This window comes from Enhydra lutris, unplaced genomic scaffold (genome assembly GCF_002288905.1).
Source record: "Enhydra lutris kenyoni isolate GAN:26980312 unplaced genomic scaffold, ASM228890v2 scaffoldscaffold20, whole genome shotgun sequence".
Taxonomy (NCBI): Eukaryota; Metazoa; Chordata; class Mammalia; order Carnivora; family Mustelidae; genus Enhydra; species Enhydra lutris.
In genome coordinates this window covers 6,897,582-6,914,318 of record NW_019154104.1, presented here as the reverse complement: position 1 = coordinate 6,914,318, position 16,737 = coordinate 6,897,582, and the positions used below count along the sequence as shown (strand labels likewise).

General features: G+C 44.5%; 1 protein-coding gene across 1 annotated transcript in view; it reads right to left on the bottom strand.

Moving 5' to 3' along the window:
- Positions 1–14,490, bottom strand: part of LOC111148586 (protein tyrosine phosphatase, non-receptor type 21) — a 76,674-nt gene extending 62,184 nt beyond the window's left edge. Inside the window, exons 1-2 of the mRNA XM_022505278.1 lie at positions 14,455–14,490; positions 9,951–10,332 (exon numbers count right to left, since the gene is read on the bottom strand). Coding sequence (XP_022360986.1) covers positions 9,951–10,130 — 180 coding nt within the window. The 5' untranslated portion in view covers positions 10,131–10,332; positions 14,455–14,490. The remainder of the gene's footprint in view (positions 1–9,950; positions 10,333–14,454) is intronic.
- Between the last annotated feature and the right edge of the window lie 2,247 nt (positions 14,491–16,737).

Here is a 16,737-nt window from a genome sequence, read left to right as displayed (position 1 = left end):
CTTTATACATCAAAGGCAATGACAGAACTTAGTGAGAGCTCCCAAAACACCATCAGTTCCTTAGGTCCACCATTTTGTAATTCAACTCACAAACCTCTGCACATGAGTAAATTTATGCTTAATTCCACATGGTGATGAGACTACATGAATGTGGCAGACTTGAGGACCTCTCTAACATCTCTGAAGTGAAAAATCCAATACTGGGAGAAAAACATCACAGACTATCAGCCCTTAAATTTATTAGAAATAAAGTGATAGTTGGATAATACTCCACATTAAGTAAACAGGTTTCTAAATTCCGTAATAACTTGTGTGATGCTACTTGTGTTAAAATAGATAACATTTACATGTTTGTATTAATAATTCCTCTACTTATTTATATAGTTGGGCTTTTTCTTAACTTTATTATTTTTTTTTTTTTTTAGTAATCTCTACACCCAACATGGGGCTCAAACCCATGACCCCAAGATCAAGAGTCACATCTTCTTCCAACTGAGCCAGCCAGGCACCCTTATATTAGACCCCTTTCATCAGGTCTTAAATATCTAGACCAGATGAAAAAAGTAACAGAAAATCTGGAGCACCTGAGTAGCTCAGTCTGTTAAGAAACAGACTCCTGAGTTTGGCCTGGGTCATGATCTCAGGATTATGAGACTGAGCCCATGTGTTGGGCTCCACACTCAGTGGAGAGTCTGCTTGACATTCTCTTTCTCCCTCTGCCCCTCTTTGCTTCCGCCCACTAACTCACGTTCTCTTTAAAATAAATAAATCTTTAAAAAAAGTAACAGAAAACCTAAAAATCAAGAAAAATCCTTGCTCATTTTTTTAAAAAAGATTTCATTTATTTATTTGACACAGAGAGACATCACAAGTAGGCAGAAAGGCAGAGAGAAAGAGAGGGAGGAAGCAGGCTCCCCGCTGAGCAGAGAGCCAGATGCAGGGCTCGATCCTAGGACCCTGAGATCACGACCCAAGCCCAAGGCAGTGGCTTAACCAGTTGAGCCACACAGGCGCCCCAATCCTTGCTCATTTTAATCAGTTTTGGATTTTGGAAAGCTTTCTTTATCTAGGTGGAGAGGCCAATCTGAAATTTATATTTGCTTCAGATGGTCCAACAGATCTAACCAAAGATATTTACTGATACTTATCTACACATCAATTTTATCTGATTTATTACCTACATACCTGAATAAATAAATATTCAGCCCAAAAGGCTGAAAAGTTTGCAGGTATTATACTTTTTCACCTTACACATACTCCAGTTTATTTTTAGAGACCAACTGAAAACAGCTAGTGCAAAAGGAAATACGCATGAAATTCTTGAGGTCTACTCAGATAACAGTCAAGATAAGGTCAGTGGATATTTGGAATACCTAAGACACTAATTTAAAATAAAACACTCTGATGGCCAAGAACAATTTCTAAAGTTGTGCTTTAGAGTAATGGTTTGCATTATATACTTGATCCCTCTCTATACCAACAAGTCCCTTGGCCAAAAAGTTTCCCCACCAGCCAGAAAACATTACAGGAACAATCTATTCAAAAGAAGTTAACACTCCCTTCATATAGTAATCTTACCTCAGGGAGTCCCTAAAACCTGATCATTTTCTAAGTGTTTCAGAAGAAACCACAAAGGGAAAAAGAAAGAAAATTCTCAAGAAAAAGGTACTTTTCTACCTATGTTTATTTTATTTTTTTTTTAAAGATTTTATTTATTTATTTGACAGAGAGATCACAAGCAGGCAGAGAGGCAGGCAGAGAGAGGAGGAAGCAGGCTCCCCGCTGAGCAGAGAGCCCGACGCGGGGCTCGATCCCAGGACTCTGAGATCATGACCCGAGCCGAAGGCAGTGGCCCAACCCACTGAGCCACCCAGGCGCCCCTCTACCTATGTTTAAAGCTTTGTAAATGTTCAACTCTCTGCAGCAAATAAAATCATACAACAAATAAAGGCTGACTTAACTGAGTGGCTGCCTATGCTTATCAATGTAAATTCAAAACAAGAACCTTAGTTTTTAAACTAAGTAGACATTTATTCAGCAACAACATACTGTAAGGTACAAGCCACTATTATAGACACAGGTGATGAAACAGTCCTACTCTGATAGAGCTTACATTCTAAAGAATAAAAATTTGACATATGTGTGATACAATTCAAATACAATTAAAAAATTTTTTCTGAACATCTGTGATAAACCACCACAGAACAACCGAATATTAAAGCCTAATTATAATCTTAAAATGAGAGGCCACAGGAAAAACTTGTAAATTTTGCTTGATTTTGTACCAAATGACTTAGTATTGATCTCAACTTTAAAACTAGTTATGGGGGTGCCTGGGTGGCTCAGAGGGTTAAGTCTCTGCCTTCAGCTCAGGTGTTGATCTCAGGGTCCTGGGATTGAGCACTGCATCTGACTCTCTGCTCAGCGGGGAGTCTGCTCCCCCACCCCTCTCTCTGCCTGCCTGCCTACTTGTGATCTCTCTCCCTCTGTCAAATAAATAAATAAATGAAATCTTTAAAAAAAAAAAGATAAAATAAAACTGTAGTTATGTATGTGCACTACTTATGCAGCCAGTGAGAATCCCCCTTTCCCTATACACACACACAACACTCAGAAGTAGCCAGAGTGATATAAAACTAACACATAATGTATCACAGCAAAAACATGAAAAAGTCATCCTCAGAAGAATTTTAGAAGAGGCTCCTGCCTGGCTCAGTAGGTAGACCATGTGAGTCTTGATTGTGGGGTCATGAGTTTAAGCCCCATTTTGGGGATAGGGATTACCTAATAAATACAAGTTTGTGTTTTTGTTTTAAAAGCCTCTAGGCTTGGGGCACCTCGCTGGTTTAGTCCTAGGGTATGTGACTCTTGATCTCAAGTCCTCAGTTTGAGCTCCATGTTGGGCATAGAGATTACTTTAGAAAAAAAAAAAAAAAAAAAAAAAAAGCCCAGGGTGTTTTAAGTTCCATTTCCTAACTGGACATTTAAAATCTTAAAAAACAAAAAACAAAAAACCACCAACCACATGTGAATTAAGCTGAATAAAGACTTTATGATAAAGGAAGTTACCCTGTACAAGAAATAATAATTTGCAATGAATCTAATTAAGACCCATGACAATATGACAAAAATATGATTATCAAATGTAATACAAGATTTAAAAAGAATGCTTAGGGAAAAAATAAGAAGAATGCTTAGGGACACGTGGGTGGCTCAGCTGGTTAAGCGTCTGACTCTTGATCTCAGCATTTTGAGTTCAAGGCCTGCATTGGTCTCCACGCCTGGCATGGAGCTTACTTAAAAAAAAAATAAAAATAACGGGGCACCTGAGTGGCTCAGTTGTTAAGCGTCTGCCTTCGGTTCAGGTCATGATTCCAGGGTCCTGGGATCGAGCCCCACATCAGACTCCTTGGTTGGCAGAAAGTCTGCTTCTCCCTCTCCCTCTCCCCCTGCTTATGTTCCCTCTCTCGCTGTGTCTCTCTCTGTCAAATAAATAAAATCTTAAAAATATATATATATATAAATAAACAGAATCCTTCAGAAAGACATACCCTAGAGAAAAAAAATAAACCTTAATACAAAACTTCATAAGTCTTGTTTTGTTTCTAATCAGAGGCTGACAAGAAGTGGGAAGAAATAGGCTAATAGAGAAGTAAAAACCTACTGAAGTTCTGTTGTTTTTAAGGGGGAGGGCATTGAGGCAGTGACCCCGTACAAATCAATATCAAGTGGCATGAAAAAGACGTTCAAATATGATGCTAAATTACAATGGTACACTAAAATTTTAACTGTTTAGTAACATGAAAAGTACGATTACCAATGGACACTATACTTGTTTTTACTCTAAGAACATTTTATGAATAAACACTGCTTTTTCCATTTACTAAGAGAACACAAGATATTTACAAAAGAATCAATCTGAAGAGAAGCTGGTCAGTTACCACAACATGGAAATGGGAGTCACGAATTACAGCAACAGGAATGAACAGTCACCCTTGCTGAGAGCCTCTCACATACCAAGTCCTCTACTAAATGTTTTTCATGTAATACTGAATCCTCACAGCCACTACCAGGTAGGTACCTCTATTACTATTATCCCCAGTCCACAGATGAAAAACAGTGGACCTGAAAAATTCAATTCCAAATGTAATTGAACAAAATCACTTTTTAAAAAATGTTTTTATTGGGACACCTGGGTGGCTCAGTTGGTTAAGCAACTGCCCTCGGCTCAGGTGATGATTCTGGAGTCCCGGGATCGGACTGAGGCCTGCGTTGGTCTCCCTGCTCAGCAGGGAGTCTGCTTCTCCTTCCGACTCTCCCCCACCGCCCATGCTCTCACTCTTTCTCTCTCTCTCCAGTAAATAAAATCTTTGGGGGGAGAAAAAATGTTTTTATTGTAAAAGTTCCTTTTTCAGTCTTATGTTGGTTTTTTTGCAGATAAAAAATCTCTACCTATGTAAACTGTTATAAATGAAGGAGAGATGTGCATAACGTGGACAGGATGGTTGATTTATGAATTATGTGGTGATGCTGTGTATCGCTTGGGCTGGATCACATAGCTAATTGGTCACATAATTGATAAATGGCAGCACTGGGGTCCAAACTCAAGTTCTTCTGTTTCAACTTGCAAACGTCTTAACCACTCTATTAAAGATTCTTCTCAAGATGCAAATACAAGTAGTACCCAACTAAGGACTGCCCAGAAAGGATACTCAGACTCAAAGGAACTTGTCTGGTCCCGGAGGCAACACCCTTCCCCTTAAGAAGAGAAGGAAGGTTTTCAGGGCAGCTTCACTCTCTGGTTCCATGCTCACCAAGCAACTTCTAGTCAGCTCTGGCTCCCGTGTGGCCTGCCTACAGGGAGAACATGGCCTGGCCAGGGAACACATATACTTGGGGTCCTTAGTGGTTCCATATCTCATTGCAAATTACTAAATGGCATCCTGCTTTTATATATCCTTCTCAGTCAGCTGGGGTAGCACAGGTCTTACTCCCAAAGACAATAGGTTTTTGTTTTTTGGGTTTTTTTTTTTTAAGATTATTTACTTATTTATTTTTCTTTTTTAAAGATTTTATTTGACAGAGAGAGAGTAGGCTGAGAGGCAGGCAGAGAGAGAGGAGGAAGCAGGCTCCCTGCTAAGCAGAGAGCCCGATGTAGGGCTCGATCCCAGGACCCTGGGATCGTGACCTGAGCCAAAGGCAGAGGCTTTAACCCACTGAGCCACCCAGGCGCCCCAAGATTATTTATTGATGCAGGGATCAATCTGACCTGAACCGAAGGCAGACAAGGGCAGACAGTTAACCAACTGAGCCACCCAGACTTCCCTAGGGGACAGGTTTTTAAGCTGAAGCACCTGACTCTAAACTGTGTTGATTACATCAAGGTGACCCTGCTCAGTTCACACCCTCTGGTCTCACCACCTCCATCAAAGCTCTGTAACGTATACCTTCCAAACTGGAGAGAAAATTTTCTAATTCTCCTTAAATTCTACAAAGGTTTTCACAACCTCTCTTGAAAATGTGTCATGAAACTCAGAATGAATAATATGCAGAGAATTTCAACAGCTCTGAGGCTGTTGCTATAATGAACAGCAATATTTTCCTGTGGGGGTAATGTTCCTTCATTTTTTTTTTTTTAAAGATTTTATTTAATTATTTGTCAGAGAGAGAGAGGGAGAGAGAGCAAGCACAGGCAGACAGAATGGCAGGCAGAGGCAGAGGGAGAAGCAGGCTCCCTGATGAGCAAGGAGCCCGATGTGGGACTCAATCCCAGGACGCTGGGATCATGACCTGAGCCGAAGGCAGCGGCTTAACCAACTGAGCCACCCAGGCGTCCCTGTTCCTTCATTTTTGAAAGTTACTCTTCACCACTCAACTATGGTGAATTTAGAAAAAGTTCATATAGGCACACCTGGGTGCCTCATTTGGTTAAGCATCAGCCTTTGGCTCAGGTCATGATCTCAGGGTCCTGGGATCAAGTCCTGCATCAGGCTCCCTGCTCAGCAGGGAGCCTGCTTCTCCCTCTCCCTCTGCTGCTCCCCCTGTTTGTGAGCTCTCATTTGCACTCTGCTCTCAAATAAATAAAATCTTAAAAGAAAAAAGTTCATCTAAGTTAACTAAATTGGAAATGAGTACATTAACCAGTTTGTAGTTTCTTAATGTATTATAAAATATCTTAGACATTCAAAAAAAAATATGAAGACTAACAAACATACACTCACACAACCAGCTTAAGAAATAAAATACTAGGGATATAATACTAGCTAAAGCCTCTGGGCACTGCTGTGATGGGTTACATATAGCCTTTATAATTTTTACTACAGAAGTAAAATAGGATTCGATTAAGCCAATAAAGACTTTTTCTCCCCCAACTGAAATGTGGGCAAGTAGAAGAGCCTCTCGGCCAAATTTACATACTATGATGATTCTGAGTCTGACTGATGAGAGAAGAGTGCAAGATGACAACACACCAGCAGCTCTTGGTATGAATCTCGTATGTGTGGCCACGAAGGCAGAACAGGTGTCACCCTGACTCAGAGATGTTCTGAACCGTCATTGGGTCGTTCGGTTAGATTAGGCCTGGGGCTTGAGCCATCTGTTTATATGCGACACAGCAGAGCTTCTAGAGCTTTACAAGGAAGATCTGCTATAGAGACTAACTTCCTAACCATGACTGTCATTAAATACTGGAAATGTTGGAATAATCTGTCCAAGGGCAAGACACTTCCCACAGTTCACGCCTACCCCGTCTCAAAGCACTCTACTCTTTGGTTAAAAATCAGTCTCATGGGGCACCTGGGTGGCTCACTGGGTTGAGCCTCTGCCTCTGGCTCAGGTCGTGATCTCAGGGTTCTAGGATGGAGCCTCAGACCTCCACATCTGGCTCTCTGTTCAGTAGGGAGCCTGCTTTCCCCTCTCTCTCTGCCTGCTGCTCTGCCTACTTGTGATCTCTCCCTCTCTGTCAAATAAATAAATAAATAAAATCTTAAAAAAAAAAATCAGTCTCATTAGATACCCACAGCTTTATGAAGGTGCTTATTCCTGGGGACCGTAACCTCGAACAAGTGATGATAACTTCTCTGTTTTTTGTGTGTGTGTTGTTTTTTTTTAAAGATTTTATTTATTTATATGACAGACAGAGATCACAAGTAGGCAGAGAGGCAGGCAGAGAGAGAGGAGGAAGCAGGCTCCCGGCTGAGCAGAGAGCCCGATGCAGGGCTTGATCCCAGGACCCTGGGATCATGACCTGAGCCGAAGGCAGAGGCTTTAACCCACTGAGCCAACCCAGGAGCCCCACTTCTCTGGACTTTTTGACTAACAGAGAAGGAAAGCAATGCCTGTGGGTTCAGTCCAGCCTGTATTTATTGAGCACATTCCAGGCCTGGTACCCTGGGTACAAAAATAAATTAACCACAGTTCCTCAAGGAGTTGATTCTGCAGTGGCTGTAGGCAGACCTGGTATGTGAAGAAAGAAGAAATGAAAAGGAAAAAAGAACCAATATTTTAAAAAAGGAAAAATGGGTGATGGAAGCAGAACAAGCAGGGCTGGTCACTGAGGCCGGCTCTCCTGGTTTACTTTCTCCTTGGTGCTCCATTCCAGCTCCTTCCTAAGGCTCGGCCTCCTCTATTCAAATCCAGGGGTCTGCTACATCTTCTTTCTCTCTCCTAGACAACCTCATGCCTTCTCCCAGCTTTGATGAACTGACCTAGGCTGATGATTCCCAAATCCTTAACCCCAGCTGAGCTCCAAGCCCACACAGGCCTCTGCCTGCTCAACATCTCCAAAAGGCATCTCTGTGCACTTCCAGAACTGATCTCACCACACAACTCTCCCTACCCCTTCAAACCTGCTCTTCCTTTTATGCTTCCTCTCTGAGTTACAGGCTCCACCATTTACTGGAAACCTGAGTATCAGCTTGGACCCTCTGGCTAGTGCTTCTCCACACTTGGCAGGTAGGTCCTAAATTCCTGCAGATGCCAGCCACTTCTCTCCATCCCCATCCAGATCCAAGGGACTACCATTTGCAGCACAACAACTACTCCTTTCTACTCATTCTCCAGAAGACCTACTCTTCACAAAAACAATCACACCAAACCCCTGTTTCAAATCCTTCACTAATGGGGCACCTGGCTGGGTCAGTCAGAGAAGCATGAAACTCTTCACCTTGGGGTCATGTGTTCAAGCCCCACGTCGGGTGTAGAGATTACTTAAAAATAAATAAGATACAATAAAATCCTTCACTAACTTCCCTACTACTTTCAGGACAAACCCCAAACCTGGCATTATGTGGCCCTGTTCTCAGCCTTTCCTCTCCCACCTAAAGCTCCAGGTAGATCGCTGGCCTCATGCCTGCAGCTCCTTTATCAGAACAGCCTTTTCCACCCTTGGCAAGTCTACCCTGCACCATCCCTTTCCCCTCTGCTATCTGTCCCTATTGTCTATGGCACCCTCTACTTTCCCCATCGTAGCATGAATCAGCCTGTTTCCTTACTGGTGTCAACACTAGCATATGCTCCTCCTACATATGTCCTTGGCACTTAACAAGTCTTTAATATCGAATAATCAAATGATTCTGAATAGTCACCAGGGGTACAGTTTATCTATTCCTAACTTGCTATGAACTACAATAATGGGACTTTCAGTTAGGAATACAACATAGGCATTTACAGGGAATAACCAGTTCCTCCATCTTTCTCTTATCCCAGAGTCAAGCAGCCAAAGACAGGAAGGGTCCTAACATTTAATTAGAGCCCTTTTCTTCACAGGCCTAATACAGCATTTTAAATTTGAGACATTATATGGGTCCTTGAGGATTCTACAACTTCCTACAGATGAGATTAGGGGTTTTTCCAGGGCAAACCTGCCTATGATAACTATAACAGACTGTTCTTAGAAGCTTTGGCTTTGGGGCACCTAGCTGGTTCAGAAAGAAGAGCATGAGACTCTTGATCTTAGGGTTGTGGTTTCAAGCTTCACATTGGGTACAAAGACTACTAAAATAATACATAATCTTAAAAAAAAAAAAGGTGTTGGTTTTACATGCACTTTAAATCACACAACCACTCTTGAGCATCAGGCACCACTGTTATCCCCATGATTCAGATGAGGAAACTGGAGCCCAGAAAGTCACATAACTCATCCAAGGTTAAACAACCAGTTGGTGAGGAAACCAGAATTCAAACTCAGACAATAAATCTTTACAATCTTGGCTTGCTGGCCTGTGCAAAACAGTCAATGAATGTTGAATGAGTAACTGAAATCAGTAAAGTGTACTAGATCAGGATGACACATTTGGGATTATATTAGAAAAGGAAAACTTGGGGGGCACCTGGGTGGCTCAGTTGGTTAGGCGTGTGCCTACAGCTCAGGTCACGATCTCAGGGTCCTAGGATCAAGCCTGAGATCAGGCTCCCCACTGGAGTCTGTTTCTCCCTCTCCCTCTGCCCCTTCCCTCTGCTCATGTTTCTCTCTCTTTCAAATAAATAAATAAAAATCTTTTAAAAAAAAGGAACGTGGACAATCCTGAATGCATTACTATTTGATTTTGGATTATAGTTTAAGGGAACAAATATAAGCACTTCCAAAACTCAAGCACTATTAGGGATCTTAAGGGGCACACCCAAAGAAAAACCCTTTGCTCTAGATTCCTTCTTCACAGAGAGAGGGGCTTGCAGACTCAGACATCACCGCCAGGGACCTACCTGGAAAACACAGAGCCAGCATGCATTAAAATGTCTGGGAAGGGGTGCCTGGGTGGCTCAGTGGGTTAAGCCTCTGCATTCGGCTCAGGTCATGATCCCTGCTTCCTCCTCTCTCTCTGCCTGCCTCTCTGCCTACTTGTGATCTCTCTGTCAAATAAATAAATAAATAAATAAAGTCTTTAAAAAAGGGAAGGAAGAAGGCACGAAGGCAGGCTAGAGAAGCCTGCAGCCTTTTGAGGGGGGCTCACCTCTCGCAGCTCCAGTCTTTGGGCCACAGCTTCCAGGCTCTCCTGGCCAGTGCTCTCCACAGACAGCGTGAACTCCACAAACTCGTTATTGAGCAGCTGGATCCGGGCAACCAGGCAGCTCTTGCTGGACACAGTGTAGCGCCGGGTGCGTTTTAGTTTCAATCCAAACGGCAGTGGCATCTTCTTGTCCCTTGGAGCGTGGCGGAGAGGTCAAGAGGGAAAAGCACCGCCACCTGTGTGGCGGTGGCGACGGCGGGAGAAAACGATCCTGTCCCGACGGGAGGAGTACGGTAGTCTCCGGCTGCTCACCCAGCAGCGGCTGCCGCCATCAAACAACAACGGAGTCCCCAAAGGACGGGTGAAGGGAGCATCCACGCCAGTGCTGAGGAAAAGAGGAACACCAGTTACAGGGGCAATAGCAACTTCCGAACGGAGTTTTTATTTTTACTCCACCCCACCCCCCGCCGCCTCTGAGTTTTTAAAAATAAAAATCAGGAAAGAGGTACCCAAAGACTAAGCTCTCCCTCTCTCCTGGAAAAAGAAGGCAGGAACAGGATCTGGGAGGCAGTGAGGAAGTTTATCATGGCACTGCCTTAGCCCCTGGGTCAGACTCCACCCCTCATTGAACCCTACAAATAGCGATCACCACCTACGGCCATCTTCGGGATTAAACCGGACGGGACAGCGGCTGGCACTACCCAACCGCCAAATTTAGTAGCTAGCATTAGTGTTTCGACGTTGAAGTTTTGTTTTTTACAGTGAACTTTTTGGCTCCCTAAGACGCCAACTGTCGGGGTTCTTCAGCCCTTAAGGGCGATAACTGCAAAACACCTCGAGAAGCGCTCGGTAAAAGTCCAAACCCCATTAGACCCATGAACCCTGAACCCAAAGGGGAGGAATCATCCCCGGTAACATATGGCAGCTGTGGGGTTCAAGCGAGGTGAAACAAGCATGTGTAGGGCCGTTTCTGCTTTATAAACATTAACGTCACCAAATTGATGGGTTGATTAACAAATCATAAAGACCCTACAAGTGCTTGTTACCCGATTACCACCAAAAGCAGGGAAATTCTGAAAAGGGTGGCCCCGGCTTTCCAATGGGTGGGGACGCCTAAGAGGCGGTGGGCCTTCACCTACGGAGGGCCGCGGCCCAGAGACCGAGGCAGGCGAAGACTTAAACGCCATTCTGGATTAACAAGGGGCGGACCGAGCTCAGCAAGCCCATGAACCAAGGGAACAGCAGAGAACTCGGGCTCCGACTCCCCCGCGTCCTCCCGGCCGAAAAGCCCGCGGCGTTGCCGGGCCAACGCGCAGCCTCAGATATCCCGGAACTCTCGTTCGTTCGCCGCCGCATTTCCGGAAGGACGCGCTAGCGAAGGACTGGCCCCCAGCTGCCCCCCGCTGCCCCCGGAGGGAATGTTTAAAGAACCCAGCTCAAGACCTACGGGAGGTGGAGGGGTCTGGGCGGGGTCCGTTTGGCAACCTGTTTGGAACCTCAAGACCCCCTCCCCACCCCCCGCCCATGCGTGATTTACAACGTTTTTAAACACACGTGTTGATGGTAACTCCTGGGCTGGAGCAAACTGAGCGTGAGCGGCGGCTGGAGGTTTTTACACTGGGTGTAACGAGTCAACAAAATCCTGGGAGGGTTCCCACCCACTGGGGGTTTTTTCGGTTCTGTTTTTTCTGAATAGAGGCTGCCCCATAAGACGAATCGTTCAGCGAGGCTCGGCGGAGGCTGACTACCCTGAACTTGGGCGGGGAACCGCGCGGAGGGGCCGGGTCTGCCCCCAGCCCTCTCGTCTGGGAGACCCAGAACCCGGGCCTCGAAAGAAGCGGCTTTCTCAGCCTCACGCGGGGATGGGCTGAGCTGGGAAATGGATCCCGGGTGCCTCGTTCCCAGTCCTCCGCTCTTCCGCTCTTCTGACTGCGTCTCGGTTTCAGAGATGATGGGGCACACAGGGCTGGAGTAGGCAGAGCTAGAGAATTGCGTGTAGCCATCTCACTAGGCTTTGCCAAAGTTAACATTTTGTAACTCCATTCCACAAAAGTGTATTTGCGTCTCTGAGTACAAGGCAGCGTAGTAGTGGGCAGTGCGAGAAATCTAAGACGAACCCTAAGCCGTCGCTGTCCTTAAGGAGATTACATGCATACTATAATTACATACACGGCTGTTATCTCTAGTAAGGACCGCACCATGGTTTTCTTTGTTCCTTGCTTTTGTTGTTTGTGTTTTCGTTTGTTTTTTTTGCCTTTGGAGTTCTGGTTATGCCCAGATAGCCAGAAAAGTAAGTTAAAAACAAGGACCAGAGGAAGAAGGCCAAAGGAAAAAAACTAGGACTACTTAAAGCGCTGTTTTAAACAGCATTTTTGCTGAGTACCTTCTATAAGTTAAAGCATAAAGGAGGTAATATAAATATTTTAAAAAGATATGGTCTCCACCTGCAGTTTTCAATGCTCTTTGCTATGTCAGTTTATAAATCAGTTGAGGCAAAATGAAAAAAAAAATCAAGAAACGAGAACTTTAGGGTGCCTGGGTGGCTCAGTGAGTTAAGCCTCTGCCTTCAGCTCAGGTCATGATCCCACGACTGTGGGATCGAGCTCCATACCAGGCTCTGCTCATCAGGGTGCCCGCTTCCCCCTCTCTCTGCCTGCCTTTCCGCCTACTTGTGATCTCTGTCAAATAAATAAAATCTTTAAAAAACAAAAGAAAAAGAAATGAGAACTTTAATAAGCTTTTGACTAGAAAATTGTCTAATAAGCTATCAGGGTTTGTATAATACAAAAGTTAAAAGATTATATAACATACCACACCTCATATTCTATTAAATACCTTTCATGAGATGAGGTGGTGGATTTCAATTTTACATACAAATTATGGTAACAAAATTAGTGTGACGAAGAGACAAGATACTGCATTTCTGCAGAGGAAAGATGAGTAATTGTATTAAGCGTTCAGGTATGGTAGACTCTTCATTACAAAGATAGACCGATGCCTTGAAGGCAGTAAGTATTATACCATATAACTTAATTATTAACTTAAGCTCTGATTAAGCAAATGCAGGGTAAAACTTTCAGTTGTTCCTGAGATTTGAAATGTTTTACTGCATCAGAGATAAAGAAAAGCCAACGTTTTCTCTTTACTTAGGTAGATTTTATAATGTAATATAAAAAGTTGGGGTGTGAATGTGGGTGTGAATATCAGGGTGCATTTTTGCCCCCAAGATCTGTCCACTAGAACAGCTTGCTTTTTGCTTATTTATATAAAACCTACTGTGTTAAAATAATAGTTTAATGATTTAGAAAATTTATCAATGATTTATACCTTTTAATTTTCTGTTATGTAGTTTTCACTATCAAATCATGCCAAAATTATTAATGTTCAAATGGAGTAGAAATAGAAGTTGCTTTTTAGGGGGTCTGTTTCAGGTATAAAGTAATATGGAATAATTTGAAAGCTCTGAAATTATAACTTGTCTACTAAACAGGTAATTCATAATTCGCTTTTGAAGGAAAAAACTACCAAATACTTTCTCTACAAAACCATTCTGTTATGTAATAAGAGATACATGTTAAATTCTGTTCCACTTTTCAAAAGGTAGTCTGAGACACTTGTTAATTCATTTTAATGTTTTCACATCCCCTTTCAAAAGTTTCTCAAATACACTGTAGCTCTGAATCCTGTCATTTCCCTCCTTACTGCCAAGATCCTCCCCCACTTGTAATCTTGCCAGTGATAGTTTAAAATAATCAGAGTATATGACATCTTTAGAGTAATATATAGATCTATAGTATCAAATATATTTCTTATGGACAAATATGCGTAGATACTCAAGAATAAAATACCCTAGAAACAAGACAGACAACTACTATGAGTAAAATTGTCATATCCCAAAGTTTAAAAAAAATCTGTCAGCAACTCATTAGACATACAGCGGTTGTCAGAGCACACGGAGTGTTTTGAGTGTGTTTGCGAGTATACGCTATTATTATAAGGCTTTCTCAGCAAAAAAGAAAAGACGTGCATGCCAAGAGTGGCCAATCTAATCAGGATTTGCAGAAATCACAAGTCGGAATTTGCAGACCCAAGAATTCTTTTTTCCAGAGTAAACACTCTTTACTCCAAAAACAAGTCATCACCAAACAATCCTTCCCTACTTGCCTTCTCGCCAAAGTTATCTGCCCAATTTCGCATTTTAATATACCGAGAGGCACAAATATGCCTAAGACTGTTAAACCCCTGATCCAGAATTAAGCCGCAACAATCAGCCAAGGAGTTCAGAATAGAAGTTCAAGACCCCCTTTCGAAAGGACCTCAACTAGATGACGGAGAACCTGGAAAGGAAGACTTTTCTCTTTGTTACGCTCCTGCCACGGGTCTGGAAGCCGGGACCCATCCTCCGGGACGCCAGGGCTGGCCGACGCGCTCCGGGGTCCCCGCGGGCGGACACACCCCACCGCTCGGCCCCAGCGCCCGCCCGCCGGCCGGGGCCCCACGCCCTCACCTGCTCCCGCTCCCGCATCCTCGGGGCCGCGCGCCCCGCTCAGCGGCCCGCCTCCCGGGGTCCCGCCGCGCGGCAGCCACAGCCGCGCCCGCACGCCAGCCCGCGCCGCGACGCGCTCATGGGGCTCGCGCGCCTCACTTCCTGTCTCCAAAACCTCGGCCCGCAGACCATTCCCCTGGGCAGAGTCCGGCGGCGGTGGCGGTGACGGGAAAGGCCTGGAGGTGGGACCGGCCGGGAGCGCCGCACAAAGAAACTGGGCGGGGGCCGGAGCGACAGGAGGACAGACCGACGGACCGACGAACAGACAGGCACGGGACGCGCGGCCGGAGCAGTGGAGCGACCCGGGCCGTGCGTCCCTCCCTCTGGGCCCGGCGGGCAGGCGGGCGGATCTGGGGAGGCGGCGGCGGCCCGTGACCTCAGAGAGTTGGAATGCGGGCGGCGGGGCGCGGGGGAGGTGCGGACAGCTGCGCCCCGCCGCCGGGGAGGGGGCGCGCCGCTGCTTTTTTTAATCATATGACCACTTATTTTAAGAGTTTCCAAATAAAGCAAGGCTCTTAATAAAAATGAGGGGAGGGAGATATTATTTCGGTTCCAGGTAAAGGGTCGGTAAACTGATATTATTGCTGGAGTTATTCCTTTACTCTTGTACCTTTCTGAAAACAATTCGAATATTCTATTTCTTACTTCCATGCTTACATCTAAAGATACACCCCGTAAAAAAGAAAAACACTCTTAAGTGCTGGGTGGGAAAGTCCCCTTCTCCCCCCCCCCCCCAAAAGGCTGATCTGCCTCAAATAATCTCTCGGTCTCTGTATGTGTATGCATATGCAGTACAGAGTAGAGCTATTAAAGATGGGGACTCCGTGGTCAAGTTGTCTAGGTTCGAATCTCAGCGCCAACAATTTCTAGCTGGGTAAACGCGCTAACCTCTCTGTGCCTGCTTCCTCTTTTCTAAAGGGAATATAGTAATAATCACTGTCTAGTAACTGTAAAATATATGTGAAGTGTTTCATTTAACTCTAGACCCCATTAGCAGTGTTTATTATTACACGATACTGTATTTGTTTTTTTAAAGATTTTATTTATTTGACAGAGAGAGATCACAAGTAGACAGCGGCAGGCAGAGGCGGGGGGGGGGGGGGGGGGGGGGGGAGCAGGCTCCCCGCCAAGCAGAGAGCCCGATGCGGGGCTCGATCCTAGGACCCTGAGATCATGACCTGAGCCGAAGATAGAGGCTTTAACCAACTGAGCCACCCACGATACTGTATTTTTAAGCTGCATTATTATTACTGAATTATTACTGAATTGCAGCAGCACTCAGGGGGAGGAATGAAACTGTGTGACCCTAACAGCATCACAATAGGGTTGTTCGATCCCTGGGATGTGGTTTGAGTGTTTGGAGCAGGGAAGCTTTTATTTGGCAAATTTTAATTTAAATGATTTTTTTAAAAATACCGTTTCTGGAAAGCTTTTTGGTGTTAGATTTTTATTTAACTCTCTCATTTTCATCAACAGTTAGCAGCCACTGACTGAGTACTTACTCTACCTAGGTCATGGTCCCTGCACACAGAGGACTTCTGGTCAACCGGAAGATGCACTCACCTACACACCATACAGGCGTCCCACAGGTATGAGTGCTCTGGGAGAACGAAGCCCGCAAAGATTCAAGGCAGGTGATGGAGCTAAAAGCAAGTAAGATCACATGTGTTTCTGATAGAAAAATTAAATTAATTCTGTTTGTAATTGATATTTCAACAGGACACCAAGAGGGGTCAAGTTGTGTGTGAGGAAAGAAAAGAGACATGAAAATGAGTCCCTGTTCTGGTCTCCTCGGCTAGAAAAATTGAAATGATTTGAGACCCTTCTCCCTTTCTCATCTCCAGCCTACCATCAAGGCCTGGTATTTCCTCCTTTGCAAGATTTCTTTCCTCTCTGCCTCCTACCCCCTTCCCGCAATTCTAAACCAAACCTTCATCATTTTACATCCGGATTATTGCAACAAGGGTGGTCTTGCATCTGGTTTCTCAGTTCTCTCTCCTTTACATGCAAATACCAAGCTTACGTCTCTCTCTGTCTCTGTCTATCACTCCCAATTGACCCCCAAGGCTAGCTTTTCTGCCTGTGCTTTAGGGCCTTTCTAAGCTGCTCTAGCCTCTCTGGCCATCCTCAATTCCTCTCTTCCCCTTGAATGCCCCAGTCAAGCTATTTCTCCTGGCCCATGGCACTCCCTGCTCCTCCCCCTCCCCCCCACTTCATTTGTCTTAGTCTTTCCCTGTTCTTCAA